Source organism: Microchirus variegatus (assembly GCF_963457635.1).
Source record: "Microchirus variegatus genome assembly, chromosome: 1".
Lineage (NCBI taxonomy): Eukaryota > Metazoa > Chordata > Actinopteri > Pleuronectiformes > Soleidae > Microchirus > Microchirus variegatus.
Genome location: NC_139802.1, coordinates 23,706,581 through 23,721,381, shown reverse-complemented (window position 1 = coordinate 23,721,381; position 14,801 = coordinate 23,706,581). Strand labels below are relative to the sequence as shown.

Sequence of the window (14,801 nt, the reverse complement as noted above, 5' to 3'; positions counted from 1 at the left end):
TGGATTTTGGGTTATATAAACCCATAAATACTACACATTGTCCCTTTAACTGGAACTCCTCACAAACTCCCAAAAGTAAGGATTCCAAGATGGCTGCCACAGCCTGCATCAATAATAATAACGCTATACTCAGTTTAGTTTTTATGTCTGATTTGTTTTGTTTATGTCTTGTCTAGCGTTGGACGTATTTACAGAGGCTATAAGAATATATATACGAACTACATAAACACACCTGAGCAAAAAAGTACAATTTTATGTTTACGACCAATTTAATGTGAAACAAATAAAACAGTAAGAGTAGCAGTGTTTGAAGGAGTGGTGGCCATTTTGTAATCCCATGTTGTTGGTTTTTTTAGGTTTCCGAGTAGAAATTCAAAAGGAATGCCAAGTCATCTCAAAAATTCTGACTTCCGACAACATCTGGAATGCACCATTATCTTTGGGTAGCATTGATGCATTTCAGTTGTATTCGGAAGTCGAAATAGTTCATTGTCGGAATTAGGGATGCACCGATTAATCGCCCAGTGATCGGAATCGGCCGATTTTCACGTGATCAGTGACCGGCCGATCAGTCAGAATATTCCGATTTTAATAAGCCGATCAAAATGCACCCGCATCGCGCAGCATCAGCAACACACGTGCACGTGGCTACACGCACATGTAGTAGAGTGTAGGGCTGGGCGGTATAGTGGTTCACACCGAATACCGTTTTTTTTCCGTAATGATATGAATTTTTAATATACGGCCATACCGGTGTATTTGATCCGCGCAACCGCGGCGCTACGCGCTCTGCATGTAAACGTTTCATTCATGTGTATGTTTCATTTTCGTAGTGTTTCAAAGAGTCATGTAAAATAACATGGTCCCGGGCTGCAGTTGCATAGCCACTGTTAGCAGCGAGACGCCATGTTTCTACCGGAGCCTGTAAGGACAAACGCGAGAGAACAAATCAAGCGTCTCTTTACTTGTAGCAGAAGTCCCGCCTCCACTCTCTCCGCTTCGTCTCCTACGGCCGCGGTAGCTCGCCCTCTCCCTCGCCTCACGAACCTCATCTGCTGACACGGAGAAAGACGACGAGGACGACATTTGACCGGCTGAGGATACCGTAGCGCTCAGGGAAGGGAGGGGGTGAGCAGAGGAGCAGTTCTTTGTTGTAAATTTCAGCCTCTCCTCTAGATGGCACTATAAACTACTTACTTCACCTTTAAATAAACTACACATACAGGTAGTGATTCGTTTTGTATTTTTAGTTGGATATTGGATGTGAACAACATGGTTCCACAACACTGCACTTTTAAGATGTGTGTGAATATTCCACAGCATTATTTAGTTCTATTTTATAGTGGTGATCTGTTCAAAAAGTCACACTTTAAGTTATTATGTTCCATGGTAGCATGTTCAAATGTATCATGACAATTGTTTTTGTATTTTTATATATGCTTCTATTTTATAGTGATTAGTTTTTGTATTTTTAGTTGGATATTGGATGTTAACTGATTGTATTTCTATGTTAAAATATTCTATTAAAGAGAAAAGATGCAAAAATATATATATTTCTGTATGCTGAAAAGCGGTTTAAAAAATTGAAATCGGAATCGGCTAAAATCGGTATCGGCAGGTCAAACTTCTTGAAAAATCGGGAATCGGCCCCAAAAATGGCAATTGGTGCATAGTCGGAATGTTCAGCTGGAACAGCCCCTAAAGATGGATTTCCAACTGGGAAAGTGGGAACAACCTCACAAACAATCTCAATAGTAAAAACACTCTTAGCTACGTTTACTGTTAATACCATGTTTGTCTTTATTTGTTTATCTGTAGACAAAATAACGTGGAGATCGTTGTTATCGACTGGTATTGCTAACAATGGCTAACACGAGAAAGATAGATTGTTAGATAACTCCCAGTTCTGACTAAGACTATAAACGCTTAAAATTTAAATTGTATGTATGTTCTGGTAGCCGTATACAAAGACTTGTATATACAAAAACCTGAACTTTCCCGTAAGTTTACAGATGGAGACAGTTATGTATAAAGGTTATCACGCTAAAACAGCTCAAAAACATGATTCAAACAAAGGAACAGTGATACAACAGAACTCATGTGAAACTGTTTAGTGTGTTGTTTCTGGTCTGGTCTAATCACAAAGACTCAGCCCAGACCAGATTGTGAATATTTCATTAGTGAAAGAAACCTCCACAAAACCACTAAAACAGATGCTGCATTTTTCAGGAAAAGCAGCTTCAGCCAAACTGTGGGAATTTTGGGACAAAATCAGAAAATCACATTCATGTCTTTCCAAGCTGTTTGTTTCCAGTCTCATGTTCTTTCGCTGCAGACAGAAGCAGAGGAGGTAATATGATTCACAAGAGGAGATGGAGCATGACTACATTCAAAACTAGACAAAAAGTGACAAAATTAGTTTGGTCATTTATATGTTGATTTATGATTTGTGTAGATCATCAACTCAACATTTTCTTTATTATGATTTATAGTCAAAAGAATACAGTGGACGGTAAAATTATTGTATAAATTGTATATGAGCATCTTAAACGTGAACCAGTGAGAGTGTGAGGACATACAAGTTCCTCCCTCATAAATCTGCTGGACCATCAACCATTGTTCAAAAACCTGGAAAAACCATCAGATACAAATCGCTCACCCCTCGTCTGAGCCAACCTGTGATTAAATCTCAATTATCCTCCAGAATGGAAATCATCAATCCACTGTGTGTCAAACAAACATGAATACATACATTACATGTGTGAGTTAACACTCCTCAGCCATGGTTAGCTAACACTCTTCAGCCAAGACTAGCTAACACTCCAGCCATGGTTAGCTAACATTCTTCAGCCATGGTTAGCTAACATTCTTCAGCCATGGTTAGCTAACACCCTTCGGGACTAGCTAACACCTATGTTCCCCGATTTGTATGTGATCGGGGAACATAGGACCCTTTCTCTAAACCTAACCCTAACCCTACCCATTTTCAAAAAAGGGTCCTATGTTCCCCTGTCACATACAAAGTGGGGAACATAGGACCTTTTTTGGAAAAAAAGGGGAACATAGGACCCGGGGAACATAGGTACGACCCCCACCCTTAAGTCATGGTTAGCTAACACTCTACAGAGGTGCTTCTATTTTGACCGGCGCAGCTTCTCTAGACTTTATGGAATACGGAAATCCACTGACCAATTGCATTCGACTTCCAGCCATTCCACGTGATGCCACTAAAAGCCAATCAAATCTGTGCATCCCATCCCACTAAATAGCGAGTGACAGACAGGGAGACTAGTGAGCGATACAGCGAGAGAGAGAAAAGAGTGTTTACAGCGAGAGAAGACAGAAAAAGAGTGTTTGCAGAGAAAAGTGTGTTCACAGCGAGAGAAGACAAAGAAAAGTGAGCCAGAGAAAAGTAATTAACATGGCGCTCTCTAAGAAGAGAAAAGTGGACATCGAAAATAGAGCTTTCAACCCAGAATGGACAGATTCATTCATGTTCAATCTTCCCTCTGGAAGCACAAAACCAGTCTGTCTCATATGTTCAGAGACACTGGCAATGTGAAACGCCACTATGAGACCAAACACAACATTTTTGACCAAACACCCACTCAAATCTGAACTTAGGTCACAGAAAATAAGCACTCTCAGAGCTTCTTTTCCTTTAAGAGAGAAGAAAATACTACATATTTATGTTCAGTGTTACATCTATATAATTGTATAAAAGTGACAATAAATATTGTCGAAATGTTTTTAAATTGTTCTTTCTGTTTGATCTGACAGTCAGTTGTTGATTACATGCAAACTATTAGGCTACTTCAGTATATATTCCACGACTAAATAACACAAGTTAGACATTATGATGTTCTGGACATTTGCTTGAGGAAATTTTCACAAAGTGGACCTATTAGAATTTTAGTTGATTATCCCTGCTCTACAGCCATGGTTAGCTAACACTCTTCAGCCAAGACTAGCTAACACTCTTCAGCCATGGTTAGCTTATAGGATCTTGTAACCACGTTCAAGTAGGACTGCAGTTAACATGTTAACCACTAAAGGTCGCTGTTTACATAAATCACCTTTAAATATAGTGCAATTATAACAGAATTCTTCTTCAGTTTTATCGTACGTGTTGATGTGGTCGTTAAAAATCACGACAAAAGATGCAGAAACTTCCTGTTTCTTCTGTCATCGTCATCATTATCATAAACTCATGCGTTTCCAGTGTATTTATATTTATGATCTGCTTTTATGCTCATGTTTGTCTGTAATTTACAGTTTGTCTGCGTCAGGAGGAAAAACATGGAGACAAAGGAAGGAACGACAGAACAATCAGAGAGGATTGGTGAGGATCAGCGACCACAGAGAGTGAAAACAACAACAGTAAAAAGCAGATGGAGGTCGTGACATGAAGTTTCCTCTGTTTCAGCTAATTCCTCTGAGTCTTTGATTTATGAACTTTTCATTTATGAGCCTTTTCCAGAGAATCTTTAAAATCTACTTTCAATTCAGCATTTATGAGATATTATATAGTTTTTCAACAAAACAGAACATTTCTACTAAATGTTATTTATTTTCTACTTCAAACCTTTGTTGGAGAGGTTTTGTTTGTCTGTTTTTTGTTGTTGTGAGCATAATAAAACTTAAATCTTTTAAATTCAGAAGTCTTTACTGGGTCAAAACAAAGTGATATCAATACCGATAATAAAAATCCTATAGACCCGGGGAACAAGGATGTCATATCCCTCGATTCCAGTTATCTGCTCATCGCAGAACGTCACCTGTACTTTCTGTTCAGTGGATTCAAATTTAATTTTGCGCTTCTGTTGAGTCTGCTCTTTCTCTATGTTGACAACCCTTGACTAGTGCAAAATCCTCATTTAAATAGGGCGCTTAACCACTTCTGCGCCTGCAGTCAATTGCGGTCGTAATCTTAGTAGGTCACCCGCAAATTGCAATCCAGTAACAGCTTGTGCACGCAATTTAGCGCTCTCTATTTGGAATCTTAGTAAATCAGGCCCATAGAGTGGTCCAGTTGCACATATATGTTAGTTATGGAGGTGTACTTACAAACATTAACTTGTTTTTATGGTCAAAAACCTCCTAGTTGTTGTAAACAAATAGAAATCTCTCTTTTCTGAAGCTGTCCTCAGCCGCAATATTTCAGACTGAACTCTCACACCCAAAAGACAGAGTGTATTGTGATTGGCCAGCCAGCGTAGAACCTTCCCAACTGTCTTGTGATTGGCCAATACCCGGAAGTGACATAATCAGCACACCTGCTCTCAGAAGCGCAGCTCCCCCCTCTGGAACGGTGGATGCACTGCTACTCATTATCAAAACATTACCCCTAACCCTAACCCTTACCCTAACCCAGACCCAGAGTCAGAAGACACTGTCGCTCGTGAAACACCTCAACAACGGACGTTATTCTTCTTCTGCGGTACAATGTACGCAACCGGATGTGCCCGGACTAGTGCCCGGAGCAGGACGATCTGCTGTTCAGGAGAACCGCTGTTTATGTAACCAGACCGAGATTACAATAAAACACAGCGTTCTCAGCAATGGCTGAACTGTTTGTTTCGTTCGTTAATTGGAACATTTCCGGTCTAGGACTGCTTTAATGACAGTTCATTCTCTCGGCTGCCTGACTCTTCTATCTGCTGCCATCTAGTGGAGGCCTCCACATTTTACACACTATATTATTTTAGTAGGAATATTGTATTCATGGATTTGACCTTGAGCTCTGAATTACAATGAATTATAATTTGTTTGTATAGTGAGAATAGAAACTACATAATGATGTAATTTCCTGACTTCATTGGATTTTGTTATTCAGGCGTTAATTGAATTAAATAATTCAGTATTTTTCCTGTTTATAAAGTGATATTTAAACACATGTGAGGGTTAGGATTTAATTCTTCTGCTCAGTTGTTGTTGTTGTTGTTGCTAAGTTCCATGAAACTTAATTCTTTTTGTTCAGACTCGTTACTAAGCAACACTTTATTTTATTGTGTTGTCTGCTTTCATTGGTCCAGCCTCTGATTCTCCGTCTCCTGAGACTCTGGGGACAAACTGGACCACGACTTTCAGCGTCAACACGTCTTCTGGTGGTGTGACGCGTCCACCATCCTCCGTCTCTTTTGAGAGACAAGCTCAGTTCTCTGTGAGTCAGGACTTGTGTCTGATGAGAAGTGAACTCTTCAAACTGCCACAGATGAAGAAGAACCAGAGTGACGTGAGGACCATGAAGACGGCAGACTTCTCTGTGAGACTCTTCAGAACTCTGTTGGAACCTCCAACGAGAAGAGAGAGGATGCTACGAGCTAAAGCAACGAGCAGTGGGAAAAGACAGAGAAGAACGACGGAGAGGATCTCTCTGCCTGATGTTTCACACCAGAAGAAGCAGCTTGTGAAGTTCATCACGTCGTTCAGGCCTCCAGACGTCCTGGAGTCTGAGCTGAAGATTCCTCCTGAACTTTACAAGAACATCAAACCTCACAACTTCAGACCAGTGAGTGTCTTTTATTCTTTGAAGTGATGCTTGTAATATTCACTTTGACCATGTGGTGGCAGCAAACACATAAGGATAAACCCATGGAGACTCAGGGGGGTGCAGGAGCCTCAAACTCAAAATGACTTGGAGCTAGTTAACTTCTCGTCTGGTCAGGACGGGGCCAGCAGCTGCTTTTACTTTTCAGTGATTTGACATCAAAATTCAATCTTGATAATCCATCATGGTATTGCAATTTCAAATTTTCAAAATAAAAGTGTCACATGATATGCGTGATGATGCAAAAATGACTCTATATATAACAAAAACAGGCAGAATTAAAATAGAATCTAAATGTATTCATCAATAATAACATGTAGAAAATTATAATTAATTATAATAATTAAAACACTAGACAAGTTGTATATAATAAAACATTGAATAATATATAATAATAATGTGATACTGGATTATTATTATTGTGAAAAAAGTGCTCTCGGGCCAGTTTTCATTGTAACTTAAAAGAAAGTGTAGGGCAACAGAACGTCCACTGGGGGGCCGCATGTGGCGCACAGGCGCGAGTTTGAGACCTCTGCTTTAACGTTAACCATTTCTCTCTCTTCAGCTGGACGAAAACATCCCTGACTTTGTCACTTCCTACGACAGAGATCCCGGTAATCTGAGATTAAAACTACAACATTTGGACATATGTAAGTAGATTATTTACAAACCTTTAATGTCTATTTTTGTAACTTTTATTGTCCAAAAAATTTATGATATGTGTCTGTTTTTTTTTCTAGTGAAAATCACCTCATCTAATGTGGACTCACGTCCAAGAGACACAAGGACAAGAATGGACACATACAAACCTGTGGAGCCGAAATGGGACGCGGGACTCGTCCTCCCTCAGTCGTCCTGGCCTCCAAAATCAGCTTCATATACCGTCTGTAAATTTAAATTTCACATCACATCTGCATTAGTCATCATTCATGACATTATTGTTGAAAAAAACAACATTTATTTTGACAATAGAGCTTTACAACAAGCTATAGACACACAATGGCTGCGGCAGTGACAAGGACACAAGAAAAAAACTTTCAGCCACTTAACTTAAGATTTGACTGACTAAATCTGCACCGACTTAAGTCTACTATGTCTTAAGAACATGTTCACGTCTTTATCTTCACTGTTATACAGATTTTAACAACAGGAAACTGAAGTTTGTAAAGCAGTCACTCTCCCACACCAAACCCCACAGAGAAAACCAGCACTTTTAGCTCACAGGGACACGGGAGCTGCTGGTTTACTGCTGCCTCCTGTGGTCACTTTGTGTCACTGAGTTAAGTCTAAATGAAATATTTTAAAAGCCGAATTCACAAAAATAAGACATTGTAACTTTGTGATGGAGGCAGCAGTGGATCAACAACTCCTGTTAACTCCTGTGTCCTGTGTCCATTTTCTCTATGGACTTATGATTGGTGAGTCAGCGGTTTGACAAAGTGACACAGACTTCAGGTTTCAGTCAGAACAACTTGCACAAAAAGATTAAATAGGAAAAAGTCAAAAATAAAGATGAATAAAATAAAAATTATACATGTTTTCAACTGTAAATAATAATAAAAAACAATGTGTAATTACTGCAGCTCATCACAGAAACATGTTGTTTTGGTGAATTGTGTTATTTTTCACTGTTAAAAGGTGATATTTATCATTTATTTAAAACTAGAGTGTGTTTTCACAGAGACACCGGCAGAGGAGAGGAGCGTACAGCGCCTTCTTAGACCGAGTGGAGGAGAAACTGTCAAGATCCTTGGAAAACACAACATGAATCTTTATTTATAATCTTTTTTTTTGTGATTTAAATGTACATTTTTTTGTCATCTATAAGTGAAATGTATCAGTTAAAAAGAGTAGACAGAGCATTTGCCAATATCAAATAAATAAAATAAATCATTGTGCATATTACATCATGTCGATATCATTATTTCCTTTATTTAACCAGGAGGGCATTATTGAGATGAAAGCAGTACGTTCAATATGGTTAATATTAACTAAATATGCATTTAAAAAAAGTACATTTTATTTAACTAGATTAAAATTGAGATCTTAATCTGAAGAAATTTAGCATAACGTGAATTAAAACATTTTTTTCTGAGGTGGAAAAGTTGTTGTATTCATATAAAATATAAATCAAAGTGTAAATAATCATTTCCATCATATTTTACAACTATTTTGACAGTTTTAAAGTGCAACAACACTTCAGTTTTGAATAATGTTGTTGAATACTGTTCTTAATTATTTACATGGAAATTTAGTTGATTTACTCTTTGTTTTCTGAAAGTATTTTCCCTGTCTGACATGTGATTGTATATAGATTTAAACCCCAGTGCAAAGGAATACAAAGAATTGAAAGAGAATTTAAAGCCTGGTTCAGTTTCATCAGCTGACAGCTGCTCGGTCGCTGCAGCAGGAATTATAAACATGTGAATTCTGCACGTTTGAAACATATCTGCGTCGTCAGCTGCACATAACTGTGTCTGTGTTTGTGTGTCTGTGTGTGTGTGTTTAATGAGTCACGTGGAATGTGAACTAAATATAAGATAAAAGACGGCCACGTCATTCACCGCATCAAAACTCAGGAAACATGATTAGGCTATTTTTAAATATTCATCTCATAAGATTATATAGATAATTGACTAGTTAGCTAGGTAGATAGTTGGCGATATTTAACATGATAGGTAATTGGTTAGCTAGCTACCAAGCTAGATATTTTGCTATTTAGCTAGATAGATAGCCAGCTAACGAGAAATGTAGCTAGATAGAGAGTTAGCAAGGTAGTTAGTTAGATAACAGGCTAGTTAGCTAGACAGATAATTGGTTAGTTAGCTACCAAGAAAGATATTTAGCTATTTATCCAGATAGGTAGATAATTGTCAAGTTTATTGGCTGGCTAGTTAGCTAGCTAACTAGAAATTTAGCTAGATGGCGAGTTGGCAGATTATTTAGTTTGATAACTGGCGAGTTAGCTACTTGGTTAGTTCGCTACCGAGCTAGATATTTGGCTAGTTAGACAGATGTTTAGCTCTGTAAACCACTCACTCTCCCACACCAAAGCCCAAGTCCCTGTGAGCTAAAATCACTGATTTTCTCTATGGACTTTGGTGTGGGAGAGTGAGTGGTTCATAAACTGTTTGTTTTGTGTATTAAGAGATTTGCAGGATTTAAAAACCTCTTATTATAAAGTATTTATTAATGACTTCACTGTCATTCTTTACACATTAAAACTGCTGTATGTGATAATATAGTGATAATATAGAGTGAAAGTGACTCAGAGTTCAGTTCAGTGACACTTTATTTTTCTGAATGAGCTGCTGCACTTCCTGTTTCCTGACCAATCATTTCAAACCAAAACATGCGGTTCTAAAGGGGGCGGGGCTATCTCTGCACACACACACACACACACCCCCCCCCCCCCCACACACACACACACACCCCACACACACACAGGGAAGCTCAGTGGGTCAAGGGTAAGTTTGGTGTGAAAATGTGTTTTGACTGATTGTAGAGCAGTTAATAATTTACAAACACACTGGGTTCTTACGTAAAACTACAGAAATGCAAACTTGAGTTGAGAGGAAACTACAGTTATTCAAGCGCATTATAGTAAACATTTAATGTTATTTTCGAATGAAAATGAGTGAAATAAATAGATAAATTATTTAAAATGCATTTAAAATATATATATATATAGCTCCACTCCAATCAACAGTAATGTTCTGCCCATGTTTCAATGAAGCAGAGTTAAAACATTATCTTTTTACTTCTTTGTTTTTTCATAGCATTTGTTTGCTGCTTTCTGTAGTTTTTACTGGACAAAACTATGGTTTGGTCCAGAAAATGTAATATAACAAAAATATAAGATACTGTAAAGCCATACATTGCTTGCATTACATCTATTAATATTATAATAATATAAAATATAATAACATTATTTTGTTAATGTACTGTTTAAATTATATTTAATATTTCAATACATTGTTTGGAATTTATTTAAAATTTAAAAGACTAAAAAAAATATATATATATTATCCATCCATCCATCCATTATATAATTATATTATAATATATATGAAATTGTATGTAAAATTATTATTATTATTTTTAAAATACACTGAACTCCACAAATGTAGGGTGTTTACATTTGGATAATGTGTGTTATTATCTCTATTGTTAATAAAAATACATTTAGCGTCATAAATAAATAAATAAATAAATTAATGAATAAATAAATAATTAAAATAAAACCTGTCAATAATGAAGTGAAATGGCGCGACACACTTGCAGGAACAGGTGACGCTGTTTCCCGGGACAAACGCGTGATTGACAGCTGTGTGAGCCAATCAGCTGACAGATACACGCCCGCAGTGTCTGCGTGGGCGTGGCCTCCACTCTCCCTCTCACACACACACACTGAGCAGCAGCAGCAGATCCACTCAGGACTCACAGAGAACACACATACACGCGCGCAGCGTGTCCTCGTGTTTTCGTCCTCCGTGGGTTTATTTCTCTATCGTCTTTACCTGGAAAAAGAAACGTTAAAAAAGACGTAAAGCGCGCGTGTCTCGTGCGCAGAGGATCGCTGTTGTTCCACGCGCAGCCTCAGGTCTCGTGCTTCTGTCCACATATGGATCAAACTGGTAGGTTTAATCCAACCATTGACTCACTCACTAACAAACTGTATTTTCAGATTATAACACGATTATATTCATTTTCTCCTAGGCTAACCAATCTAATAGTTTTAGTGTAAATAAAATGTAAATAGTCCGTGTTTTTTCTCGTCTATAAACAGAAAAAAAGGTTTATTCGTAAATAGAATTTAATCAAGAAAATAATCCACAGATTAACAGAAGTTGTTTAGTTACAACCCTAAAAAAGCGAAACACATAGATTAAGTTATATTTTACAGTTATATTATCATAATTCGGATGTTTTTAAACCAGATTAGATTCATTTTATGCCTAAAATATATCCACTACTCGTCTCTAAATTTGTGTTAATTACACATTTGGTAACTTTAGACTGTTCAGTTGAATTATGTTCTCTTTAAATCTCATTGTAACACCAGTATTTATCTTAGACTTTAAGTCATCAGCATACACCACAATTTAATCCATTAACAATCTATTACCAAATAAATGATTAGGCAAGTTTAATTGTAAAGCACAGGGTAACTCAAAAAGCATGTTTAGTTTTTTATGTCTTGCAAGACATTAAAATCAAACTAGTCGTTAAAATTATGAGATAAAAGTGTGATTTGCCAATAAAAGTCGATTTGTCAATTTAAGTTGAGTAAAAACAAAACTATTTGACTTTTTCAGCTAGTGAAATGTGAAAATGTCCTGGTTTCTTTCCTCAGTGATGACTCACTGTCTCTAAATTGGGGTAAAAATACAAGACATTTAAAGATATTGTCAACTAATCGCAACACTTATGAAAAGTAAGTTATTTGTGGTCCTAAAAAAGCTAAACTTTCAAGTACAACAGGCCAACAATTGTATTTTATAGCACATTAGGCAGTTAAAAACACGAGTTAAAACAGTTTATATGGAGAAAAATCTTCTTTAACTGTAGTGTTTTTATCTAAATGTTAGTTGAAGAGCATAATATCCAGCGAGAATTACTTTGTATGCTGATGACATGATGTTGTTCTTCCACAAACAGCAAACACTTAAGTTTTTACTCACTAACACTCGTGAACCAATTATCTATCTAGCTAACTAGCCACATGTCCAGTTAGCCATCTGCTAAATAACTTTATAACATGTGTTAACACACGAAGCAGTGATTTTCTTTGACCAGTGAAGCTGCAGCTGAACAAATGTTAGCCCTGCAGTCACACATACACTAGCATTAGCATTCTTTTTTTTTGGGTCTTTCTGACCCAAGAAAGAAAATCACTTGTTCAACATGACTATAGTCATGTTGAACATCTTTACGATATCTAGTGATTTTGACCAGCACTAACTATCGTACTGACTCGTTCCTACTAAGGACACAGTGGAGAAACCAAATTTGAGCTAAAAGCAGCTTAAATGTTCATGTAAACTGTGAGTTCATTTCCACTGGTTTTTGTCTCCTGACACTTTGTTGTGAGCAGTGACATGATGTAACTTTTGTTTGTTAGATCCTGCTCAAACAAACGCTCAGTGGAATCTGTAAACAAAAGAACTGATCCTTCACTGAGGCCTTTACTGCTGCAGTCTGATCTGACCGATCTGGTTTAACCTGAAGTTTAGTGTCTAAGACTAAGCGTCTAACTAAAAGTTCAACAAGCCTGGAGTCTATAATTACCTCTGCTCCACTTCAGTAAACGTGTTCTTCAGCCGCACTAACCTGTGCAATAATGTCCTTCCAGGTGATCACAGCAGCCATTTTGGGATTTAAGGAACCCTCAAAACCTCCCCACGATGGGGAACGGACTTTCGGAACAACCCAGCTTCCTCTCGAGCTTCCCGAACTTCCAGCCGCTCCACATCGCCATCCTGGGTCTGGACTCGGCGGGGAAGACCACCGTCCTGTACAGACTGCAGTTCAATGAGTTCGTGAACACGGTTCCCACTAAAGGCTTCAACGCCGAGAAGGTCAAAGTGTCTCTGGGCGACCACAGGACCGTCACCTTCCACTTCTGGGACGTGGGCGGTCAGGAGAAGCTCCGCCCCCTGTGGAAGTCCTTCACGCGATGCCGGGACGGCATCATATTCGTGGTGGACTCTGTGGACGTGGAGCGCCTGGAGGAGGCCAAGACGGAGCTCCACAAGATCGCCAAGACCGCAGATAACCAGGGCGTGCCCCTGCTGGTGGTGGCCAACAAGCAGGACCTGAGGAACTCGCTGGGATTGGCCGAGCTGGAGAAGCTGCTAGCGCTGAAGGAGCTGGGGCCATCGACTCCGTGGCATCTGCAGCCGACGTGCGCCATCATCGGAGACGGACTCAGGGAAGGCGTCGAGAAACTGTACGAGATGATCCTCAAACGCAGAAAGGCGCTTCGGCAGCAGAAGAGAAAGAGATAAATCTCACCCACGAGATTGGACTCGTTTATGAAATATTTTTATGTGAAGGAAAAAAACGTTAACGGATTTTTGTCTTCTGTGTGGACGCTTACGTGAGTCCACGTCCAACAAAACGCTGAGTTTTATCAGTCCAGAACCGAGCTTTAGGATCCTCCGCTTTTTGGTCTTGTGATGATGACGACGCTGTCGATCGGGAAGTGACGCATGAAAGGAATAACGGTATGAAGACGAGAGAGTTTTAGACACGTGTCGATGTTCGGGGCCGTCACTTTTCCCCCCACAGAATAATTGCTTTTCTAACGGATCTAAGCTGTGCTCACAGCGCCCTCTCCTGGACTAGGCCAAGTTCAATTATCAACGTGTTTTATTGGGATTTCAAGGTTCAAATTTGAACTCTCCCGCTTCAATTTGTCAACAGATATGCAAATTTTGGATAAAAAGGGACGGCCCCCTGGTGGATGTTTTTTTAAAAAAAATAATATTTGAGGTGGAATTCAGTTTCTCAGAGGGTTTGGGGTCTGGAGAGGTGATAGAAAGTTGTTGCTGTACGGTTCCCACGAGATCCGAAAAAGTATTACCAAAAAGATTTTAAGAAAAGGCTCAAGACTCGTTAAACGATTCATTAACATTTTTGTTTTGTTCTCAAAGGTTGTTCAATGTTTTGTTTTTTTGACACTGGACTTTTGTAGTGAAAGAAAAGTATTATCGTGTTTTTTTGTGGATTATTGCGATGTTCTCCACCTGCTTGCTGTCTTTTTTTTTAACTACTGTATCTCTCCGCTCTTTTTGGAAGCACTTTAGAGGAAAGAAATCGCTTCGTATGAAGTTTATTTTGTTTTATTTTGTTGTAAAAAAGATCTCAAACTTTTACTGCTGTACAGTACGTGGTCCTCATCGGCCATGTTGACGTTTTTATGATGCATCAAGTTTTGATCATTAAAGACAAATATATACAGAGAAATGTTGACAATGAGAGTATTATTATTATTTCTTAACATATTTGGGGAAAATATGTAATTTTGCTAATTTTTCTTTTCCGTTTGGCAATTTTATTTGCAAATATCACTTAATACAAAATCAATGTGTTATGTTAGATATAGTTACGTAAGATAAATCAGTCTAAAAACGGAAGAACTTATATCGCAGCCTCTATGTAACGAGTAGCGGTTTACGTTTTCCGAGATGAGCCTAGACACAGACAGTTTTCCGACATTTATTGTGCTATTTATATACTTTTTTGA

General features: G+C 38.3%; 1 protein-coding gene across 1 annotated transcript; it reads left to right on the top strand.

Annotated features, from left to right (window-relative positions):
* Positions 1–10,997: 10,997 nt before the first annotated feature.
* Positions 10,998–14,499, top strand: arl4aa (ADP-ribosylation factor-like 4aa). Its single transcript, XM_083892839.1, has 2 exons — positions 10,998–11,187; positions 12,906–14,499. Exon 2 carries the CDS (start codon positions 12,958–12,960, stop codon positions 13,558–13,560), a length of 603 nt encoding a protein of 200 aa, XP_083748965.1. The 5' UTR covers positions 10,998–11,187; positions 12,906–12,957; the 3' UTR covers positions 13,561–14,499.
* Positions 14,500–14,801: the final 302 nt, after the last annotated feature.